The sequence below is a fragment of the Phocoena phocoena genome, chromosome 1, assembly GCF_963924675.1.
Source record: "Phocoena phocoena chromosome 1, mPhoPho1.1, whole genome shotgun sequence".
Taxonomy (NCBI): Eukaryota; Metazoa; Chordata; class Mammalia; order Artiodactyla; family Phocoenidae; genus Phocoena; species Phocoena phocoena.
This window is the reverse complement of record NC_089219.1, coordinates 116725195-116745684: the sequence shown is the minus strand read 5'-3', so window position 1 is coordinate 116745684 and position 20490 is coordinate 116725195. Positions and strand designations below refer to the sequence as shown.

At 39.9% G+C, this 20490-nt stretch overlaps 1 protein-coding gene across 1 annotated transcript; it reads left to right on the top strand.

Annotated features, from left to right (window-relative positions):
- Positions 1 to 2166: 2166 nt before the first annotated feature.
- On the top strand, positions 2167 to 19594 carry CD84 (CD84 molecule). The gene is made up of 6 exons (XM_065887014.1): positions 2167 to 2479; positions 14098 to 14349; positions 14747 to 14866; positions 16734 to 16831; positions 17754 to 17816; positions 19529 to 19594. The coding sequence occupies exons 1-6, from the start codon at positions 2167 to 2169 to the stop codon at positions 19592 to 19594; spliced, it is 912 nt and encodes a 303-aa protein (XP_065743086.1).
- The last annotated feature ends 896 nt before the right edge of the window (positions 19595 to 20490 follow it).

Genomic DNA, 20490 nt, shown 5'->3' with positions numbered 1-20490 from the left:
CATGTGTCTTATTCTCTGGGCTGTGAGCTCCTCAGGGCTGCCACCATGTTCTATTCATCCCTGAGTTCGTAACACAGCATCTGACAATTAGCACTTAATAAATGTTTGTAGATAGGGATCATTTGTGTCGTTCTTTCCCTCAGGACCCTGTTACGTCTCATTCTGTACTTAGCCCACCCCAACTAAGTCACCACTCCTTGCCTGGGATATTCCTCCTAAGGGAAAATCTTGGATGTTCTGAAAAGAAAGAGGTTTATATTAGAAGTCCCTGGCTCATTAAGGAGTTACTGTGTTGGAGAGCGGGGCTGGCCATAGTGAGACAGCACCATCAGGTTAAGAAATATCTTTGCTTTTCTAACACTTCAAAATAACTTGTATTCTCAATGACCTTTATTCTTGACCTCTTTTCTGTTTTTAATTAATTTATTTTTATTTTTGGCTGTGTTGGGTCTTCATTGCTGCACATGTGCTTTCTCTAGTTGTGGCGAGCGGGAGCTATACTTCGTTGTGGTGCGCAGGCTTCTCATTGTGGTGGCTTCTGTTTGTTGTGGAACACGGGCTCTAGGAATGCGGGCTTCTGTAGTTGTGGCACATGGGCTCAGTAGTTGTGGCACACGGGCTTAGTTGCTCCATGGCATGTGGGATCTTCCCGGACCAGGGTTCAGACCTGTGTCCCCTGCATTGGCAGGCAGATTCCTAACCACTGTACCACCAGGGAAGCCCTACTCTTGCCCTCTTTATGCCAAGCCTGGATAAACTTTAGGGTCAGCCTGAACTCACTTACATGGGAAACTTTTGTTCTGCTCTTCGGGGCTTACATGCAACCAGTACTCATCAGAATGGCCCTGTTACTGTTTATGGCTGAAGCCCTACTTGATTGGTCAAGGCCTGTACTTATTGGTTATTAACCATTTGAATATCATACATGCTGGCTTAATATACTATTTCACACTATATAGCTCAGTGAGAATAACAAAGTGATGAAAGAATAGAAGGAAAAGGAGAAAAAACACCCTATAGTTATATTGCCTTTCATTTTACAAACTATGTGTTAAATCAATTTATCTTCATAAGGTAATAGAGGAGAAGAGAAAAAAATAAACATTTCATTTTTTTCCATGTTAGATTTTAAAAGCATTCATCCTTCAGCTTTTACCCGAAAGTATTCCTGGATTCCCAGAACAAATCAAGTCCCCTTCTTATTCTCTCTCAAAGTACCATAACACTTAATACCATTTGCACTTATCCAATCAAACCAGTTCTCTTCATTTAACTGTTAAGTTCCAGAGAGCAGGAACTACGTCTATTTTTACTCACCATTGTACCCCCATTTCCTTACATCATGCTTTAAGGAGTAGATGTTCAACAAACTTTTGTATTATAATTAAATTAATAAATACCTGCCATAGTATCTGGAACAAAGCTGACCTTGAATAAATACATTCATTCATTCATAAAAGTATAAATGAATAAACGAACTTTGCTTACTTCAGAAGTTGCTCCAAAAGATCCTAGGCAACACATAATTCCATTTATTAACTCATTCCACAAATATTTACTAAGCGCCCACTATGTGTCAAGTACTTGTCTAAAGACTGGGGATATAGCAATGAACAAAAAAGCCCCCCCCAAAATCACCAGCTTGGGGAATATTTACTCCAGAGCCTCTAAAGCACTCTCTGCCTATATCTTCTAGGAATAGAGGCATACGTGTAGCTCTTTATTTGCAAAGACCACAGTAGCCATCGTAGGCTCTTGTCCCAGCTCTTTGACCACTTGGCAATATGACTTGGGAAAGAAAGAACATTTAATATCTCAGACCTCATGGAAGTTTATGGCCTTCATCTCTCAAATTCCATCTAGCTCTCAGAGTCTATATGTCTAGATAAACAAATTTTAATGAAATGGATCGCTTAAAATTCACTGGGAAACTTAGTTTTTGAAAGAGAATCCTTTAGAATATTTAGCCATCATATTAAATATATTAAAAGCAGAATGCCCCCTCACAAAAAAGAAGATATCATCAAGAAACTGGATGAGCTGCTCCTTGGGGAGATTCAAGCCTGGGGAAACAGGGAATTCTAAAAGGTGCAACAGTCAAATGGTTATGATTTTCTATTTATGTCCTCAGGTCTGGAAGCAGCTGGAAGTGACACAGACATCTTCATGGTGAATGGGATTCTGGGGGAGTCAGTTACTTTCCCCTTAAATATCCAACAATCACAGGAAATTAACAGCATTTCTTGGAATTCCAAAACATCTGTCGCTTTTGTAACACCAGGAAACTCAGGAGCAGCACCCACAATTTCCATAACCCACCAAAATTACCATAAACGAATAAATGTCTCAGGTCAGAACTATAACCTGGAGCTCAGAAATCTGAGGTTGGAAGACTCAGGGATCTACAAAGCCGACATAAATGTAAAGACCTCTGAAACAATCACCACCACCACCAGGTGCTACAATCTTCAAGTCTATCGTAAGTTGTGGGAAGACAGAGGGCTTGTTTTTTTATTTTTACTTTGCAATTTGCTGTCTAAAGAACACTTTTATTTCTGACAGCTGGGTTCCCTAAATCTTTTTATACTTATAAATACTTAAATAAATATATCAGTACTTAAGAGGATGTGGCTTTGTTTGCTTTTAGCTATGTACTCTTCCTGTGGACCTTGTTTCTGTTTTCTATAAAATGTAAATAATCATACTATCTATTTCCCATAGTTATTGTGAAGATCAAGTAAGACAGTGTATGCAAAGTACTTTTTAAAAACCTTTTTATTTTGAAATAATTATAGATTCATAGAAAAGTGTAAAGAAATGTATAGGGAGGGCCTGTGTGCATTTCACCCCCACCTCTCCCAATGGTAACATCTTACATAACTAGAGTACAATATCAAAACCAGGAAATCGACATTGGTACAATCTGTAGAGCTTATTTATTGAATAGATTTCACCAGTTATATAGGTATTTATTTATGTGTATGTGTGTAGCTCTGTACAATTTATTCACAAAAATAGCCTTATGTAAACACTACATAATCAAGATACTTAACTGTACCGATGTCACAAGATTCCTTCATCCCTTTATAGTCATTCATTGCCACCCCCTTTCCCCTCCCAAACTCCTGGAAGACATTAATCCATTCTTCATATCTAAAATTATGTTACTTCACAAATGTTACATAGATAGAATCATGCAGTATGCAAGCTTTGGAGATTGGCTTTTTTCATTCAGCATAATTTCTTTGAGCCATCCTAATTGTTGCAAGTATCAATAGGTTATATATTTTTATTGTTGGATAGTATTTCATGGTACAGATGTACTACTTTGTTTAACTATTCACCTATTGAGGGATATATTAGTTGTCTCTAGTTTGGGGGTTATTACAAATAAAACTGCTATGAATATTTGTGTACAAGTTTCTGCATGAAGTAAGTTTTTGTTTCTTTAAGATAAATGTCCAAGAATGAAATCATATGGTAAGTCCATTTGTCTCTCTTTAAATGGTTTATTGTGATAAAATATACATAACATTTAACATGTTAACATGTTAATCATTTTTAAGTGTAACATTCAGTGGCATTAAGTACGTTTACATTGTTGTGCAATCATCACCACTCTTCAACTCCAGAAATTTTTTTCCCCTTTTAGATAGATTTTATTTTTTAGAGCAGTTCAAGGTTCATACAAAAGTTAAGTAAAAAGTACGGAGTTCCCATATGCACCCTGCCTCCTACGACATACATAGCCTCCTACATTATCTACATCCCCCACCAGAGTGATATATTTATTACAATTAATAATGTACATTGATACATCGTTAGCAACCAAAGTCCACAGTTTACATTAGGGTTCACTCTTGGTGTTATACATTCTATGGGTAATGACAAATATATAATGACATTTATCCACCATGACAGTATCATTCAGAATAGTTTCACTGCCCTAAAATCCCTCTGTGTTCTGTTATTCATCCCTCCCCCAAGCCCTGGCAACCACTGATCTTACTGTCTCCACGGTTTTGTCTTTTTCAGAATGTCATGTATTTGGAATCACACAGTATGTAACCCTTTCAGGTTGGCTTCGTCCACTTAGTAATATGCATTTAAGTTATCTTCGTATCTTTTCATGGCTTCATAGCTCTCTCCAGAACTTTTGAGTCATTTTTAGTGTTAAAAGGATTGCCAAATTATTTTGCATTCCCACCAAAAATGTACGAATGATCAGTATCTCCACATCCTCACAGCATTTAGTGTTGTCACTATTATTTTGGTCATTCTGATGAGTGAGTAGTATATTTCATTTTGGTTTTTAATTTTAATTTCTCCAGTAGCTAATGCAAAATGCCTTTAAAAGGTAAAATATTAGTACTGTTATCATCACTAAAATTACTGCAATTCACTAGGAGATGTATGTGGTGTGTTACGCAATGCTACTCAAAGTGTGGTCTGTGCGCTGGCAGCATCAGCATCACCTGGGAACTTATTGGAAATGCAAATTCTCAGGCCACAATCCTTACCATTGGTAGTGAAGCCCAGGAATCTGTGTTTTAACATTCTCTCTAAACTATTCCTATGTGTGCTGAAGTTTGAGAAGTGCTAATCTAGAACTGCCCTGTCCAACATGGTAGTCAGTAGCTACATATAGCTATTAAGTATTTGAAATGTGGTGAGTACAAGTTGAAATGTGCTCTAAGTGTAAAATACACACTAGATTTAGCATCAATAAAGAAACCCATAAAATATCTCATTAATCAATTTTATATTGGTTCCAGGTTAAGATAACATTTTGGATATATTGAGTTAAATAAAATACATTATTACATCATCTGTTTATTTTCACTACTTTTAATGTGGCTATTAGAAAAATTTAAATTACATAAGTGATTAACATTTTATTTCAGCACTAATTTCTATCATAGAGAATATTTGAGCCATGTCTCAAGGATTTTACTGTCCATCTACCCCACGGCAGAAAAACACAGAAATGCGACTAATAGATAAAATTCAGGTATACAGTTAATCCACTAAAGTTCAAGCTCCATAAAGGCAGAGACTGGTATAGGATACACTTCATGTTCCCAGCTCCTACCTTGCCAGGCACATAGTGGGTGCTGCAGAAGTATTTGTTGAATGGAAAAATGAATTAATCATAATAGTCCCAGGTCCTAATACAGTGCCTGACAATTGTAAGTGCTCAATTAATATAGCATAATTCAATCGGGTTGCATCTGGATAGGACGCATACTGTAAAGAGCATTAATGTCAGCATTAGAACCCTTGCCAACTGTGTGATCCTGGCAAAGTTGTTTACCTTGTCTGGGCCTAAATTTCCTTATCTATAGAATGTAGATTGTAATAGGTGGGATTAATTGAGATAGGGTTAGTTGAGCTCCTAGTACAGTGCAAGCCTTAAAGTAGATGCTCAATAACTAGCTGTTGTTATTAATTTTTTAACCCTTGTCCCCTTTTTAGATTCTAGTTAGGAAGAACTTCCTAGATGAAGAAGGCTCTGAACTGGGCATGAGCGACAGAGTCAAAGAACCATACCCAAGTGTGGACACTTCAGAAAATATCTGACTCATTCAAGAACTTTGGCTGAGAAAATATAGAGGGCGTTCAATTTTATGATGTTTGTTTTCATCCCGTTATATGTTTAGTTTTACCCACTCAATCTTTAGGGGGTGTTAAACCACCTGCAATTAGGGCAGACTACTGTAAAATCTTAGAGAAAGTCCATACAACAAAATCTTCACTTTTTGGGTAGTTAGCTGAGAAGATAAAGAGAAAGAAACTGACATTTAATGAACACTATCTATTTGTATGGCATTCTACCACCTAATTTTTTAAAATACATAAAGATTATACATATTTAGGCAATATATGCACAAACAGAGCAAAAGATAATACAATGAAATGCAACTGTTCCTTTTCAGAGGCAGTCACTATTGCCAGTTTATTTTGCTTCTTCAGTAGAAAATTAAAGTACATATAAGCATAGATAGATTGATGCTGGAGAGATAGATAGATAGATAGATAGATAGATAGATAGATAGATAGATAGATGATAGATGGATAGTAGAGTGGTCTTTATATATAATAGCTCATCTAATCCTCACAACCACCCTAGCTAGAGAAAATTGTTGTCCCCGTGTTATAATTGAGGAAACCAAAGCTCAATGCAGCTGGATACCTTCTCCACCATTCCATAGTTAGAGAAGAGTGGAGCATGGATTCTGAACCTAGTCTCCAATGGCTTCTCCACACTTTTACTTGGGAGGATGAAGGTCTGTCAGCCACAACCCTGACCTTCTCTGCCCATCAGCTTTGTGTAGGTAACATCTCTGTTCCTGCAGAGAAAAATGAGATGGAATCCTATTCTTCACCACTATCCCCCACCTTGACACCCACACACAAAAAAAGTCTTTTTAAAAATAAGTGAACAACAAGCAGAGACTTAATCACTGTTGTAAATCAAGTTTCTACGGAAACACACACACACACCATTTGGTTCCTTTTTCATTATACATATCTGTATCTATCACTGTTATAGCTAATCAAGGTCTTTACTCCAAACTTGTTTAGAAGCTCTTTGGCAAGTTATCACTAATTCTGATTTGGAATGGTTCCCTCTAAGAGACTCTTAGGACCAGAGTATCTGGTTAGGTTGGAATCAAAGACTTTACAGCTCTTAGTTCCCATGTTCTACTCCCTCACAGGTACAGAAAAATGGTTCCTATATTTACAGTGCTGAATTTATTGCCTTTACAGACCTCACATTAATTAGAAAGTTATGTGCCATTTCCTTCCTCTATTTCCTCCCTCACATGGCAATAGTGGGAGGAGCAAACCACATTGCAGCAGTTTTGACAAGAATGAACTAAACTTACCAGCTCTGAATGTGGTCCTTTTCTTATCTCCTGGTAAAATGTTTTTCCTTTCCTTCTGCCAGCTCCAGATCTAGATATTGCCTCAACTTATATATAATTGGATTTTTGGTAACCTTTTTCTACTTACAACTTTTTCATTGCTTTAGTAAAAACATTTTTTAAAATGAACTTTTATTTTTTTATTATTTAAACATCTTTATTGGAGTATAATTGCTTCACAATGGTGTGTTAGTTTCTGCTTTATAACAAAGTGAATCAGTTATGCATATACATACATCCCCATATCTCCTCCATCTTGCGGCTCTCTCCCACCCTCCCTATCCCACCCCTCTAGGTGGTCACAAAGCACCAAGCTGATCTCCCTGTGCTATGCGGCTGCTCCCCACTAGCTATCTATTTTATGTTTGGTTGTGTATATATGTCCATGCCACTCTCTCACTTTGTCACAGCTTACCCTTCCCCCTGCCCATATCCTCAAGTCCATTCTCTAGTAGGTCTGTGTCTTTATTCCCATCTTACCCCTAGGTTCTTCATGGCATTATTTTTACTTAGATTCCATATATATGTGTTAGCATACAGTATTTGTCTTTCTCTTTCTGACTTACTTCGCTCTGTATGACAGACTCTAGGTCCATCCACTTCACTACAAATAACTCAATTTCGTTTCTTTTTATGGCTGAGTAATATTCCATTGTATATATGTGCCACATCTTCTTTATCCATTCATCTGTCGATGGACACTTAGGTTGCTTCCATGTCCTGGTTATTGCAAATAGAGCTGCAATGAACATTGTGGTACATGACACATTTTGAATTATGGTTTTCTCAGGGAATATGCTTAGTAGTGGGATTGCTGGCTTGTATGGTAGTCCTATTTTTAGTTTTCTGAGGAACCTCCATACTATTCTCCATAATGGCTGTATCAATTTAAATTTCCACCAACAATGCAAGAGGGTTCCTTTTCTCCACACACTCTCCAGCATTTATTGTTTGTAGATTTTTTTTGATGATGGTCATTCTGACTGGTGTGAGGTGATACCTCATTGTAGTTTTGATTTGCATTTCTCTAATGATTAGTGATGTTGAGCATTCTTTCACGTGTTTGTTGGCAATCTGTGTATCTTCTTTGGAGAAATGTCTATTTAGGTCTTCTGCCCATTTTTGGATTGGGTTGTTTGTTATTTTGATATTGAGTTGCATGAGCTGCTTATAAATTTTGGAGGTTAATCCTTTGTCAGTTGCTTCATTTGCAAATATTTTCTCCCATTCTGAGGGTTGTCGTTTCATCTTGTTTATGGTTTCCTTTGCTGTACAAAAACTTTTAAGTTTCATTAGGTCCCAATAGTTTATTTTTGTTTTTATTTCCATTTTTCTAGGAGGTGGGTCAAAAGGACCTTGCTGTGATTTATGTCATAGATTGTTCTGCCTATGCTTTCCTCTAAAGTTTTATACTGTCCGTTCTTACATTTAGATCTTTAATCCATTTTGAGTTTATTTTTGTGTATGGTGTTAGGGAGTGCTCTAATTTCATTCTTTTACATGTAGCTGTCCAGTTTTCCCAGCACCACTTATTGAAGAGGTTGCCTTTTTTCTATTGTATATTCTTGCCTCCTTTATCAAAGTTAAGGTGACCATATGTGCATGGGTTTATGTCTGGGTTTACTATCCTGTTCCATTGATCTATACTTCTATTTCTGTGCAAGTACCATACTGTCTTAATTACTGTAGCTTTGTAGTGTAGTCTGAAGTCTGGGAGCCTGATTCCTCCAGTTCCGTTTTTCTTTTCTGAAGATTCCTTTGGCTATTCAGATCTTTTGTGTTTCAGTACAAATTTTGAAAATCTTTTTCTAGTTCTGTGAAAAATGCCATTTGTAATTTGATAGGGATTGCACTGAATCTGTAGATTGGGTAGTAGAGTCATTTTCACAAGGTTGATTCTTCCAATCCAAGAACATGGTATATCTCTCCATCTGTTTGTTTTTTTTTTGTTTGTTTTTATGGTAAACGGGCTTCTCACTGTTGTGCCCTCCCCCATTGCAGAGCACAGGCTCTGGACACGCAGGCTCAGTGGCCATGGCTCACGGGCCTGGCTGCTCCGCGGCATGTGGGATCTTCCCGGACCAGGGCACGAACCCGTGTCACTGGCATTGGCAGCCAGACTCTCAACCACTGCACCACCAGGGAAGCCCTCTCTATTTGTTTGAATCATCTTTAATTTCTTTCATCAGTGTCTTATACTTTTCTGCATACAGGTCTTTTGTCTCCTTAGGTAGGTATATTCCTAGGTATTTTATTCTTATTTTTGCAATGGTAAATGTGAGTGTTTCCTTAATTTCTCTTTCAGATTTTTCATCATTAGTGTATAAGAATGCAAGAGATTTCTGTGCATTAATTTTGTATCCTGCTACTTTAAGAAATTCATTGATTAGCTCTAGTAGTTTTCTGGTGGCATCTCTAGGATTCTCTATGTATGGTATCATGTCATCTGCAAAGAGTGACAGCTTTATTCTTCTTTTCTGATTTGGATTCCTTTTATTTCTTTTTCTTCTCTGATTGCTGTGACTAAAACTTCCAAAACTATGTTGAATAATAGTGGTGAGAGTGGACAACCTTGTCTTCTTCCCACTCCTAGAGGAAGTGGTTTCAGTTTTTCACCATTGAGGACGATGTTGGCTGTGGGTTTGTCATATATGACCTTTATTATGTTGAGGTAATTTCCCTCCCTGCTTACTTTCTGGAGGGCTTTTATCATAAATGGGTGTTGAATTTTGTCAAAAGCTTTTTCTACATCTATTGAAATGATCATATGGTTTTTCTCCTTCTATTTGTTAATATGATATATCACATTGATTGATTTGCATATATTGAAGAATCCTTGCATTCCTGGGATAAACCCCACTTGATCATGGTGTATGATTATTTAAATGTGCTGTTGGATTCTGTTTGCTAGTATTTTGTTGAGGATTTTTGCAACTGTGTTCGTCAGTGATATTGATCTGTACTTTTATTTCTTTGTGACATCTTTGGTTTTGGTATCAGGGTGATGGTGGCCTTGTAGAATGAGTTCATCAGTGTTCCTCCTTCTGCTATATTTTGAAAGAGTTTGAGGAGGATAGGATATCAAACATTCTCTAAATGTTTGATAGAATTTTCCTGTGAAGCCATCTGGTCCTGGGCTTTTGTTTGTTGCAAGATTTTTAATCACAGTCTCAATTTCAGTGCTTGTGATTCATTTGTTTATACTTTCTATTTCTTCCTGGATCAGTCTCAGATGGTTGTGCTTTTCTAAGAATTTGTCCCTTTCTTCCTGGTTGTCCATTTTATTGGCATATAATTGCTTGTAGTAATCTCTCATGATCCTTTGTATTTCTTCAGTGTCAGTTATTACTTCTTTTTCATTTCTAATTCTATTGATTTGAGTCTTACCCCTTTTTTTTCCTGAATGAGTCTAGCTAATGGTTTATCAATTTTGTTTACCTTCTCAAAGGACCAGCTTTTAGTTTTACTGATCTTTGCTATTGTTTCCTCCATTTCTTTATCATTTATTTCTGATCTGATCTTAATGATTTCTTTCCTTCTGCTAACTTTGGAGTGTTTTTGTTCTTCTTTCTCTAATTGCTGTAGGTGTAAGGTTAGGTTGTTTATTTGAGATGTTTCTTGTTTCTTCAAGTAGGATTGTATTGCTATAAACTTCCCTCATAACACTGCTTTTGCTGCATCCCATAAGTTTTGGGTTATCGTGTTTTCATTGTCATTTGTTTCTAGGCATTTTTTGATTTCCTCTTTGATTTTTTCAGTGATCTCTTGGTTATTAAGTAGTGCATTGTTTAGCCTCCATGTGTTTGTATTTTTTACAGATTGTTTCTTTTAATTGATATCTAGTCTCATAGTGTTGTGGTTGGAAAACACACTTGATATGATTTCAATTTTCTTGAATTTACCAAGGCTTGATTTGTGACCCAAGATGTGATCTATCTTGGAGGATGTACCCTGAGCACATGAGAAGAAAGTGAAATCTGCTGTTTTGGGAAGGCATGTCCTATAAATATCAATTAAGTTTATCTTCTTTAATATATCATTTAAAGCTTGTGTTTCCTTATTTATTTTCATTTTATATGATTGGTCCATTGGTGAAAGTGGGGTGTTAAAGTCCCCTACTATGATTGTGTTACTGTTGATTTCCCCTTTTATGGCTGTTAGCAGTTGCCTTACATATTGAGGTGCACCTATGTTGAGTGCATAAATATTTACAATTGTTATATCTTCTTCTTGGATTGATCCCTTGATCATTGTGTAGTGTCCTTCTTTGTCTCTTGTAATATTCTTTATTTTAATGTCTATTTTGTCTGATATGAGAATTGCTACTCCAGCTTTCTTTTGATATCCATTTTCATGGAATATCTTTCCATCCCCTCACTTTCAATGCGTATGTATCCCTAGGTCTGAAGTGGGTCTCTTGTAGACAGCATATATAAGGGTCTTGTTTTTGTATGCATTCAGCCAGTCTATGACTTTGGAATATTGGAATCCATTTACATTTAAGGTAATTATCCATATGTATGTTCCTGTTACCAGTTTCTGAATTGTTTTTGGATTTGTTATTGTACATCTTTTCCTTCTCTTGCGTTTCCTGCTTAATGAAGTTCCTTTTGCATTTGTTGTAAAGCTGGCTTGGTGGTGCTGAACTCTCTTAGCTTTTGTCTGTCTGTAAAGCTTTACATTTCTCTGTTGAATCTGAATGAGATCCTTGCTGGGTAGAGTAATCTTGGTTGTAGGTCTTTCCCTTTCATTACTTTAAATATGTCCTGCCAGTCCCTTCTGGCTTGCAGAGTTTCTGCTGAAAGATCAGTTGTTAACCTTGTGGAGATTCCCTTGTATGTTATTTGTTGTTTTTCCCTTGCTGCTTGTAATATTTTTTTCTTGGTATTTAATTTTTGATAGTTTGATTAATATGTGTCTTGGCATGTTTCTCCTTGGATTTATCCTGTATGGGACTCTCTGCACTTCCTGGACTTGATTGATTATTTCTTTTCCTGTATTAGAAAACTTTTCAACTATAATCTCTTCAAATATTTTCTCAGTCCCTTTCTTTTTCTCTTCTTATTCTGGGATCCTGATAATTCGCATGTTGGTGCCTTTAATGTTGTCCCAGAGGTCTCTGAGACTATACTCAATTCTTTTCTTTCTTTTTTCTTTATTCTGCTCTGAAGTAGTTATTTCCACTATTCTACCTTCCTGGTCACTTATCCATTCTTCTGCCTCAGTTATTCTGCTATTGATTCCTTCTAGAGAATTTTTAATTTCATTCATAGTGCTGTTCAACATTGTTTGTTTGCTGTTTAGTTCTTCTAGGTCCTTGTTAAATGTTTCTTGTATGTTCTCCATTCTTTTTCCAGGATTTTGGATCATCTTTACTATCATTATTTTGTATTTTTTTTCAGGTAGACTGCCTATTTCCTCTTCATTTGTTTGGTCTGGTGGGTTTTTATCTTGCTCCTTCATCTGCTGTATTTTTCTGTCTTCTCATTTTGCTTCACTTACTGTGTTTGGGGTCTCCTTTTCACAAGCTGCAGGTTCGTAGCTCCCATTGTTTTTGGTGTCTGTCCCCAGTGGCTAAGTTTGGTTCAGTGGGTTATGTAGGTTTCCTAGTGGAGGGGACTACTGCCTATGTTCCGGTGGATGAGGCTGGATCTTGTCTTTATGGTCGGCACGACTGTGTCTGGTGGTGTGTTTTGTGGTGCCTGTGACCTTATTATGATTTTAGGCAGCCTCTCTGCTACTGGATAGGGTTGTGCTCCTGTCTTGGTAGTTGTTTGGCATAGGGTGTCCAGCACTGTAGCTTTCTCATCGTTGAGTGAAGTGGGTCTTAGCATTGAGATGGAGATCTCTGGGAGAGCCTTCGCTGTTTGATACTACATGGAGCTGGGAGGTCTCTGGTGGACCCATGTCCTGAACTCAGCTCTCCCACCTCAGAGGCACAGACCTGACACTCAGCTGGAGCACCAAGACCCTGTCAGCCTCACAGCTCAGAAGAAAAGGGAGAAAATAAGGAAGAATGAAAAAATAAAGTAAAGTTATTAATATAAAAAATAATTATTAACAATAGAAAAAATTTTAAAGTAATAAAAAAGAAAAAAAAAGAAAGAAAAAACAGAACAACCAAACCAAAAAACAAATCCACCAATGATAACAAGCACTAAAATCTATACTAAAAAAAAAAAAAAAGAGAAATAAACCGGACAGACAGAACCCTAGGTCAAAGCTATACAGACAAGATCACACCAAGAATCATACACATACACACTCACAAAAAGAGGAAAAGGAAAAAAATACATATATCTTTTGAGAAGTCTGAGGTCTTCTGCCAACGTTCAATAGGTAGGTGTTCTGTAGGAGTTTTTCCACATGTAGATGTATTTCTGATGTATTTGTGGGGAAGAAGGTGATCTCCATGTCTTACTCTTCCTCCATCTTGAAGCTCTCCCCCCTTTCAAATGCTTTGTTGAGCATTTATATCCCTAGCCAACATATGGTTGCAAATGATGAAGGAACCAACATGAGGAGTGGATAAACACAACCAACATATATATTGGTTGATATTTTCATTTAAGTTCAGTAATAAGAAAAAAGTGATTGAACAAAGACATATATTGGAACTTCACTTGTTCATCAATGACGTGAGCAACTTCTTTGCTGAACTGGATAGTGGTTTTCAAATACTGGAAGAACATTTCTAATTTTTTGTGTGCTATTCACAATGTAATGGCTACAGACAGGATGCATTGTTATTTTAATCTGCTTCAGTACCCTCTCCTCCATTGCTTTCTTAAGTCTAGTGTGACAATCAAGAAAACAATAAGTCAAGCCCTAGTTTGCAGCATTTGCCAATTTCTTTGGTGTAAATACTCCCACTTTGGCTGATTTTAAGACCTGCAGAGTTGGGAAGACTTTGTATTGATACATCATTACAAGGGATAGATACAATAGATGTAAATAACCTCTAGAGCATAGATTATAGTAAATTGTCCAAAAAAAATTAGTAAGTGATGAGTTTTAAAGAGTTATTAGATTGTTTTTAATATAATTTATTTCATTGTAAGTTTTTAACATCCATCATGAAAATTTCTGAAAATTTAACAGTTGGCTCGCACAAGCTGGTATAGGCCAGCTCCAGCTTACCACTGGCTCATGTGTTTACTCCTCATAGGTCGGCTTGGGAAGCCAAAAATTACTCAGAGTTTAATGACATCTGTGAATAGCACCTGCAATGTCACACTGACATGTTCTGTCGAGAAAGAAGAAAAGAATGTGACATACAGTTGGAGTCCACTGGGGGAAGAAGGCAATGTTCTTCGAGTCTTCCAGACCCCTGACAACCAAGAGCTGACTTACACGTGTACAGCATGGAATCCTGTCAGCAACAATTCTGACTCCATCTCTGCCCAGCAGCTCTGTGCAGGTAACCATCTCTGTCCATCTCTCCTGAAGTCTCAGAACACTCTAACCTGCTGCAAGGCCTGAATCAGCCCTAGTTCTCCAGGGAAAAGTGCCTCCCTTATACCAGGGCTGGACTCAGGGGAATTCTCTTCCCAAGAAGCCCTGGAACAGAATCCAAAGCCTTCTGGGTGATGCCGGGCATTTCAGGGTGTTCTGAGGCAGCTCCCGCTCAGCTCCCCAATTCAGTTTCTGATCTTGACCTTTAATAGCAGGAAGTACAGTTTCCCTCTGAGCTTTGGCACTCCCCTCTATCAATATTGAGTGTCCTTCAGGGGAGTGCCCCTGAATGTGGACAAGTTTGCCCAGCCTCTAAGGCCTATTTCCTGAGAGTCAAGTCTCACCACATCTTCTATTTCCAGACATCGCAGTGGGCCTCCATACTCACCGCACTGGGCTGCTGAGTGGGCTGGCTGTGTTCTCTCTGCTTCTAATCATTCTACCTTCAGTGATTTTGTTCCTTTTGCACAAAAGAGGACAAGGTAAGATTTTCTCAGAAGTTAAAATGTGGAAATGCACCTGCCTTCTTCCTTCTTCCTGGGACTGAAATCATTTATCCAAGGTGAGGTGGAAATGTCCTTTGTTCCAGGGAATTAGCCTTCCTAAAATCCCCAGCCCCTCACCTTACCATCTCCCAGAAAGATGGTCCCGAGGACTATATAACATTACCCTGAATGGTCTTCAAAATATGTTACTGGGATCACCAAGATGTCGTGGGCCCAGAACATGGGTTCGAGTTTAGCACTGCCATTAACAAGCAGTGCTTCATGGGATGCATGTCTTTACCTCTCTGACTTAGTGTTCTCACATGTGAAATGAGGTTTGGACTAGGTCTCCAAGGTCACTTCCAATTCCATCAAAACTGTGACCTTTGAAATGTCATTGAGGGACATGTACTAATTTTATATTCCATGGTTGCCACTAGATCCCTTTGGGTCCCTCTGGATCACTCTGTAATTGTAACCATTCTCAATTCAGAAAACCTGATCTGGGGTTCTAGGGGATCATTATACCCTCCTATTCCTCCTAACTCCGTGTCCACCCAAAATCTTGCTTTCCCACCAATCGTAATAACAAGCCTGTATGTAGCGAGGCTCTACATCTGATTCCATGTTCCTGACTCTCCTTTGTGTCTGATTCCTCAGGTTCCTACTTGAAGATCTTCAGTAAGAACCCTGGTAAGTTCTCAGCCACGAATTTTCCTGTATGATGGAAGAGATGCATTCACAGCACAGTGATTAAGCCTAAGCTTGTACTTTGCAGGCAGTCTGGGATGAAGGTGCCAGCTTGACCATTTATCAACTACCAGTTATTTTATCACTGTCTCAGTTTTCTCTGTTGTAAAATATACATAAAAATAGGATTGCTGCATATACTTATTAAACGGATTTAATGAATTACACATATAAAATACTTGGCCCAGTGTCTGGTACCTCGTAAGTACTCAGTCAGTGTTAGATACTATACTTACAATTGACCAACCTGGTCTTGGCACAGAAGGAGGCATTCTGGGGGCAGAGAGTTTGTGACATGAACTGTAACTCAAATGGCCTCATGATGGGGAGAAATCACACAACCTGCTGTAATATCACTCAGCTCAGGCTTGTTGTCTGCAGATATGTTGGTGCCCTGGAATATGAAGGCCCCAAATTCTGGCTATCTCTTTTCAACTTGACCCTCAAATGTTCCATGTTAGGAGCAAAGAAAAGCAGTACACTGGGAGGAATTCCCACGAATTCTTAAAAGTAGGGACTTATCTCTCTTGTCTGCTGCTCCGTGACCTCATACATTGCTTGGCATGTGGAGAGAGCTTAACAAATCTTTGACTCTGTGGATCAGTCAAGCAACAAATATTTGTGGAGCATCTACTACAGGTCTAACATTGAGGTGGTAAAAGAAAGGTGTGCACCAGAAGAGGCCAACACAGTGTATAACTAGAGAGAATCATTCTAGTCAAAAAATTAAGACCCTCACATGAAAAGAAAACTAGCCATGCAAGGTAGTGGATGCTAAGTGCCAGAGACACTAAGACCCTGTGTGGAAAAGCTACCTTCAGTGCCCACACAGGGATTGGGGAGAATCTCTTTACCCTAATGTGGGCTTTGGAGCAGAAAAGAATTCCCACTGAGCTCTGAGTGAAACCTGAGCCAGGTGTCTCCCATACCACATGCCATCCCTAGAAAAGGAAAAGACAGTCAAGGATCCAAGCATCCATCTCAAGAGAATGGGAGTCATTTAACTTCTTTGGGTTTTATTTCTTCATTTGAAAAAGAGAACATTAGAATAGATCACCTCGAAAACTTCATCCACATTTCACATACTGTGGTTCTATGTTTGTTTGTGACACAGATGCTGCCTCAAAGAAAACAATATACACATACGTCACAGTTCCAAGAGACACCCAGACAGCAGAGCTCAGGATCTATGATGAAATCCCCCAGTCCAAGGTGAGGTGGTGCTACTCGTGGGTCTCCACCACAGGCTCCCAGGACAGGGAGTCATGGGCAGCAGGCACAGCCAAGAGCCTGACGGGGTCCAACCAGGAAATACCAGGTCAGGGAAATGATGCCATGAGTCTTTTTATGAGGACAAGAATGTGGTCAAGTGTCACCCCATGACAGCCTCCCGGGGTTGAAGCCTCATGCTTCCACATGAGAGCCTCACTCCAGGTTAGATGAGAGTCATGACTGAGAGCAAAGCACCTTCTATAGGGGACCCACAACAGGGGAGTCCCTGATGTGAGGTGAGAGCTGTTATGTGGCCACTGACAGGTGAACAAGTTGCTAAGCGGGGTTCAAGGACACAGAACTGAGAGAGGTCCCCTTGAACTTGACTTCTTGGTCTGGCTGTAGCAACAGCTTGCTTTCCTCAGGCTGCTTTGCTCTGTTCCACAGCCTCCCCTCTCGCCTGCCTTTTACCTGCCTGTCTCTCCCTCACCTCCACCCTGAACCAGGCTTCTACATGGTATTCCCTTTCTCTGTGCCCCCACCAGCCTGTCTCCTAAAGTCTCCAAGGAGTGAAAGGGAAACTGAGGTCTGCCCGGTAAATCCAGCCTTGTACTTGGACTGATAGGTCAGCTGGGTCCATAGAGCCCATGGAAAGCTAAAATTCTGACTAAGCAAGACTCAGTCTGACCCCTTCTCTTGGCTCCTGAAGATTTTGCCCAATGGCTGCCAACTGTCCCATGCTCACCCCCACCTGAACCTGATTCTCTCCAAAGCTGGATGGAACCAAAGTTGAAGCTGGAGAGGAGGCCACCTAGTGAAAGTGCAACCAGGGAGGGCTGATGGGCAGAAGCAGAAGTAAGAAGGGGGGACTCATAAGATTTTGCCTGGGCTCCCTCACTGAGGGAAGATGGGTGTTTTACAGGTGCTCCCCACCAAGGAGGAGCCAGTGAACACGATTTATTCCATAGTGCAGTACTCTGATAAGGTAAAGACTTCCTGATTTTTAGCTCTGTTGTCCTGTCTATTCCAACCTTTCTGCTGTATCTTGTCCATCCAACCAGCAGTCAGCTGGTTCCCTTGGGACTCTATGCTTCTCAGGATTAATTGCTGAGGGCCTTGGTCTCATTCCACACATGCACACAGCCTTACTCCCCAGGTCCATGACCATCCACAAGCTGGCCTCCTTGATGCTGATCCCACACTTTATATGCAGGAGCCCCTAGGCCTCTGAACTACAGTGTGGAAACTCCAGCCTCTATAACATCCAAGGCCATTGCTAGCTCACAGTGTGGAAATTAGAAAGCAGGTGTCCCCCACCTTCCCCCTACGCTGGGCAGACACAGGTCCACACCAAGTGCACAGTAGAACACAGGGGCAAGTAGAACACAGGCTGAACCCCAGTTCCCATTTGCTCCCTCAGCAGACCCTCACAGTGTGCAACATGCCCAACCATTTGTAGAGCTCTAGTGACACTCACATTCCCTGTGCCTCAGTGTCCTTCTCTCAATTATGCAAAGAGAGAAGGTAAGTCCTGATCTTTGACAGGACTTTCAGTTTGGGGAATCTGGTGAGGAGTTGAGGCCCTGTCTGAGGGTCCTGATTTCTGCTACAGTAAGGACAGCTCTGGGGTATCTGGGTGAATCAAATATTTTGGAAGTATTTCTGTTTAATAGCTGAGCTAATAGGTAGGAAGCTAATCATGAAAGATAAATTTGAACCCGGAAGTCTCGGAGGAAAGGGATAATAATGATAACAAATAAAGAGTGAGAAGAAATATCGGGATACCAAAATGGAATGCAAATGAATCCATGAATAAGAATTAAGAGCTGATTCTATGAGGCATCTATGAATTGGCCAAATAGGAAGGTCGTAAGGGAACTCAATGCACAGGTCAGTTTGAATGTAAAGATAAGCCAAGTGTCCTGGAGAACAAGATAAAAGGACCTTGACTTCCTCAGTGATCAGGAGATGAAAGGAGGGAGAAGGAAAGGAAGGAGGTGAGTGAGGAAAGAGGAGGAGGAGGGAAAAGGAAGGAGAAGCAGGAAGCGGGAAGCAAGGTGTCCACATGTTTGAACCAGGATTGGAAGGAGAGTGGGAGGAAACAGAGAAGAAAATACAACTGGAAAAGACTAGACTTGAGGGATTAATCAGGGACTCTTGGATTGAGACATCTCAAAGTAAACCCTCTAGACAAGTTGGATGACAATTATTAATTTGGATAATGTGTAATTTAAAACCTAGGACTCTGCAAGCCAATGGGAGGGTTGTTTGCAGTATTCTAAGTAACTAGAGCATACGACACCAGTGGAGGTGACTCACCACTAAATATAGGCCAAGGTGCAGTTATCGGGGTACAGAAGGAATGAAGGCTGAACTAGGAACATGGAACATGGGTAGCTTGAGCCTGGATGTTGCCTCAAGCCTATAATAAAAATCAGTGCAGATATCCACATTCTCTACTGCTGCTTTTTCTAAGCTAAGAAGTTGATTACCCAAGGGCTTCCAAATTGGGTGGCTGGAACAGAGGTGAGGGACTCAGCAAAGGGCAAGGCCCTGCTACCCCAGTTTACCCCAGAACCAGGGAAATCTAAGGCATCGGTCTGTGCCATTTGCATGACTCTAGAGGGCTCCTCGTGGGACTGGAATTCCCTACCAGCCCCTTTCAGTCAACATGTCCTCCTTCTCCCTTTTGTGCAGATGGGGAAAACCAACACTCAGGACAGCAAACCTCCTGGGACTTCAAGCTATGAAATTGTGATCTAGGCTCCCAGATGGAATTCTCCCCATGGAAACTGAGCTACAACCATACCTACTGGCAGATGCTCCAGACCTAGACTTGCTCTGCCCAGATCTTACCTGGAGATTGCAAATCACCAGATCCCAACACGTAAGCAAAGAAGCAAACACTTTGTTGCTGGACATAGCTCATGCCTAGATAAGCAAATGGATACATGCCCTTTCTGAAATTGCTCCCTTCCTGATGAATGACAAGGAAGGTCCTTTGGAACAGTGCTTCCCACCCTTCTTCACATCGCAGCACATGGAGAAAATATTTTTGTGGCCCAATGGGGTAAACAGTAAAGATTGCTCATGGTTGGAGGCTGTGTACGACCAGAGGTGATGACTCTTCCCAGCAACCCCATATGTGAAGGATCCACATTTTGCACACCTGTAATCTGCCATGACACACCACTTAGGAGCCTCTTCTCACAATATATGGGAGGAGCCCTGGTCCATGGCTTCCCCAAGTCCACACAGCACCTTGGCCAGATGAGCCCCTCACTTGAGTACATGGCTTGGCATGTACTGCATTTCAGCCTCTGTTTGTCCCTTTGCCTGGGAAACTTTGTTCAAGGTACACCTGGCTGGACCAGTTCAACCCTATGTAACTGTGTGGCATGGGAAGCCATCAGAGTTGTGGCTCTCAGCTGTGCAGACACAGTCTCCCAATAGAGTGTTGGAAAATGCTCTTTCTGTAGGAACTAGCCTGCTGGGGCATTTTTCTTCAAGCTCCACTTCAGAAACCTCATAATATATTTTTTCTGGCCAAGTTTTCCTTCTATATCACTCTGTGATTGTTAATTTTATGTGTCAACTTGATTGGACCATGGGGTGCCCAGATATCTGGTTAAACATTATTCAGGCTGTGAGTTTGAGGG

What these genes read in the sequence shown, in the direction of transcription:
- CD84 (XM_065887014.1), top strand. Translation starts at nt 2,167, where the DNA reads ATGGTGAATGGGATTCTGGGGGAGTCAGTTACTTTCCCCTTAAATATC. An exon ending in ATGAAATCCCCCAGTCCAAG is followed by an intron (nt 16,832 to 17,753) that starts GTGAGGTGGTGC and finishes GGTGTTTTACAG; the next exon opens with GTGCTCCCCACCAAGGAGGA. An exon ending in TAGTGCAGTACTCTGATAAG is followed by an intron (nt 17,817 to 19,528) that starts GTAAAGACTTCC and finishes CCTTTTGTGCAG; the next exon opens with ATGGGGAAAACCAACACTCA.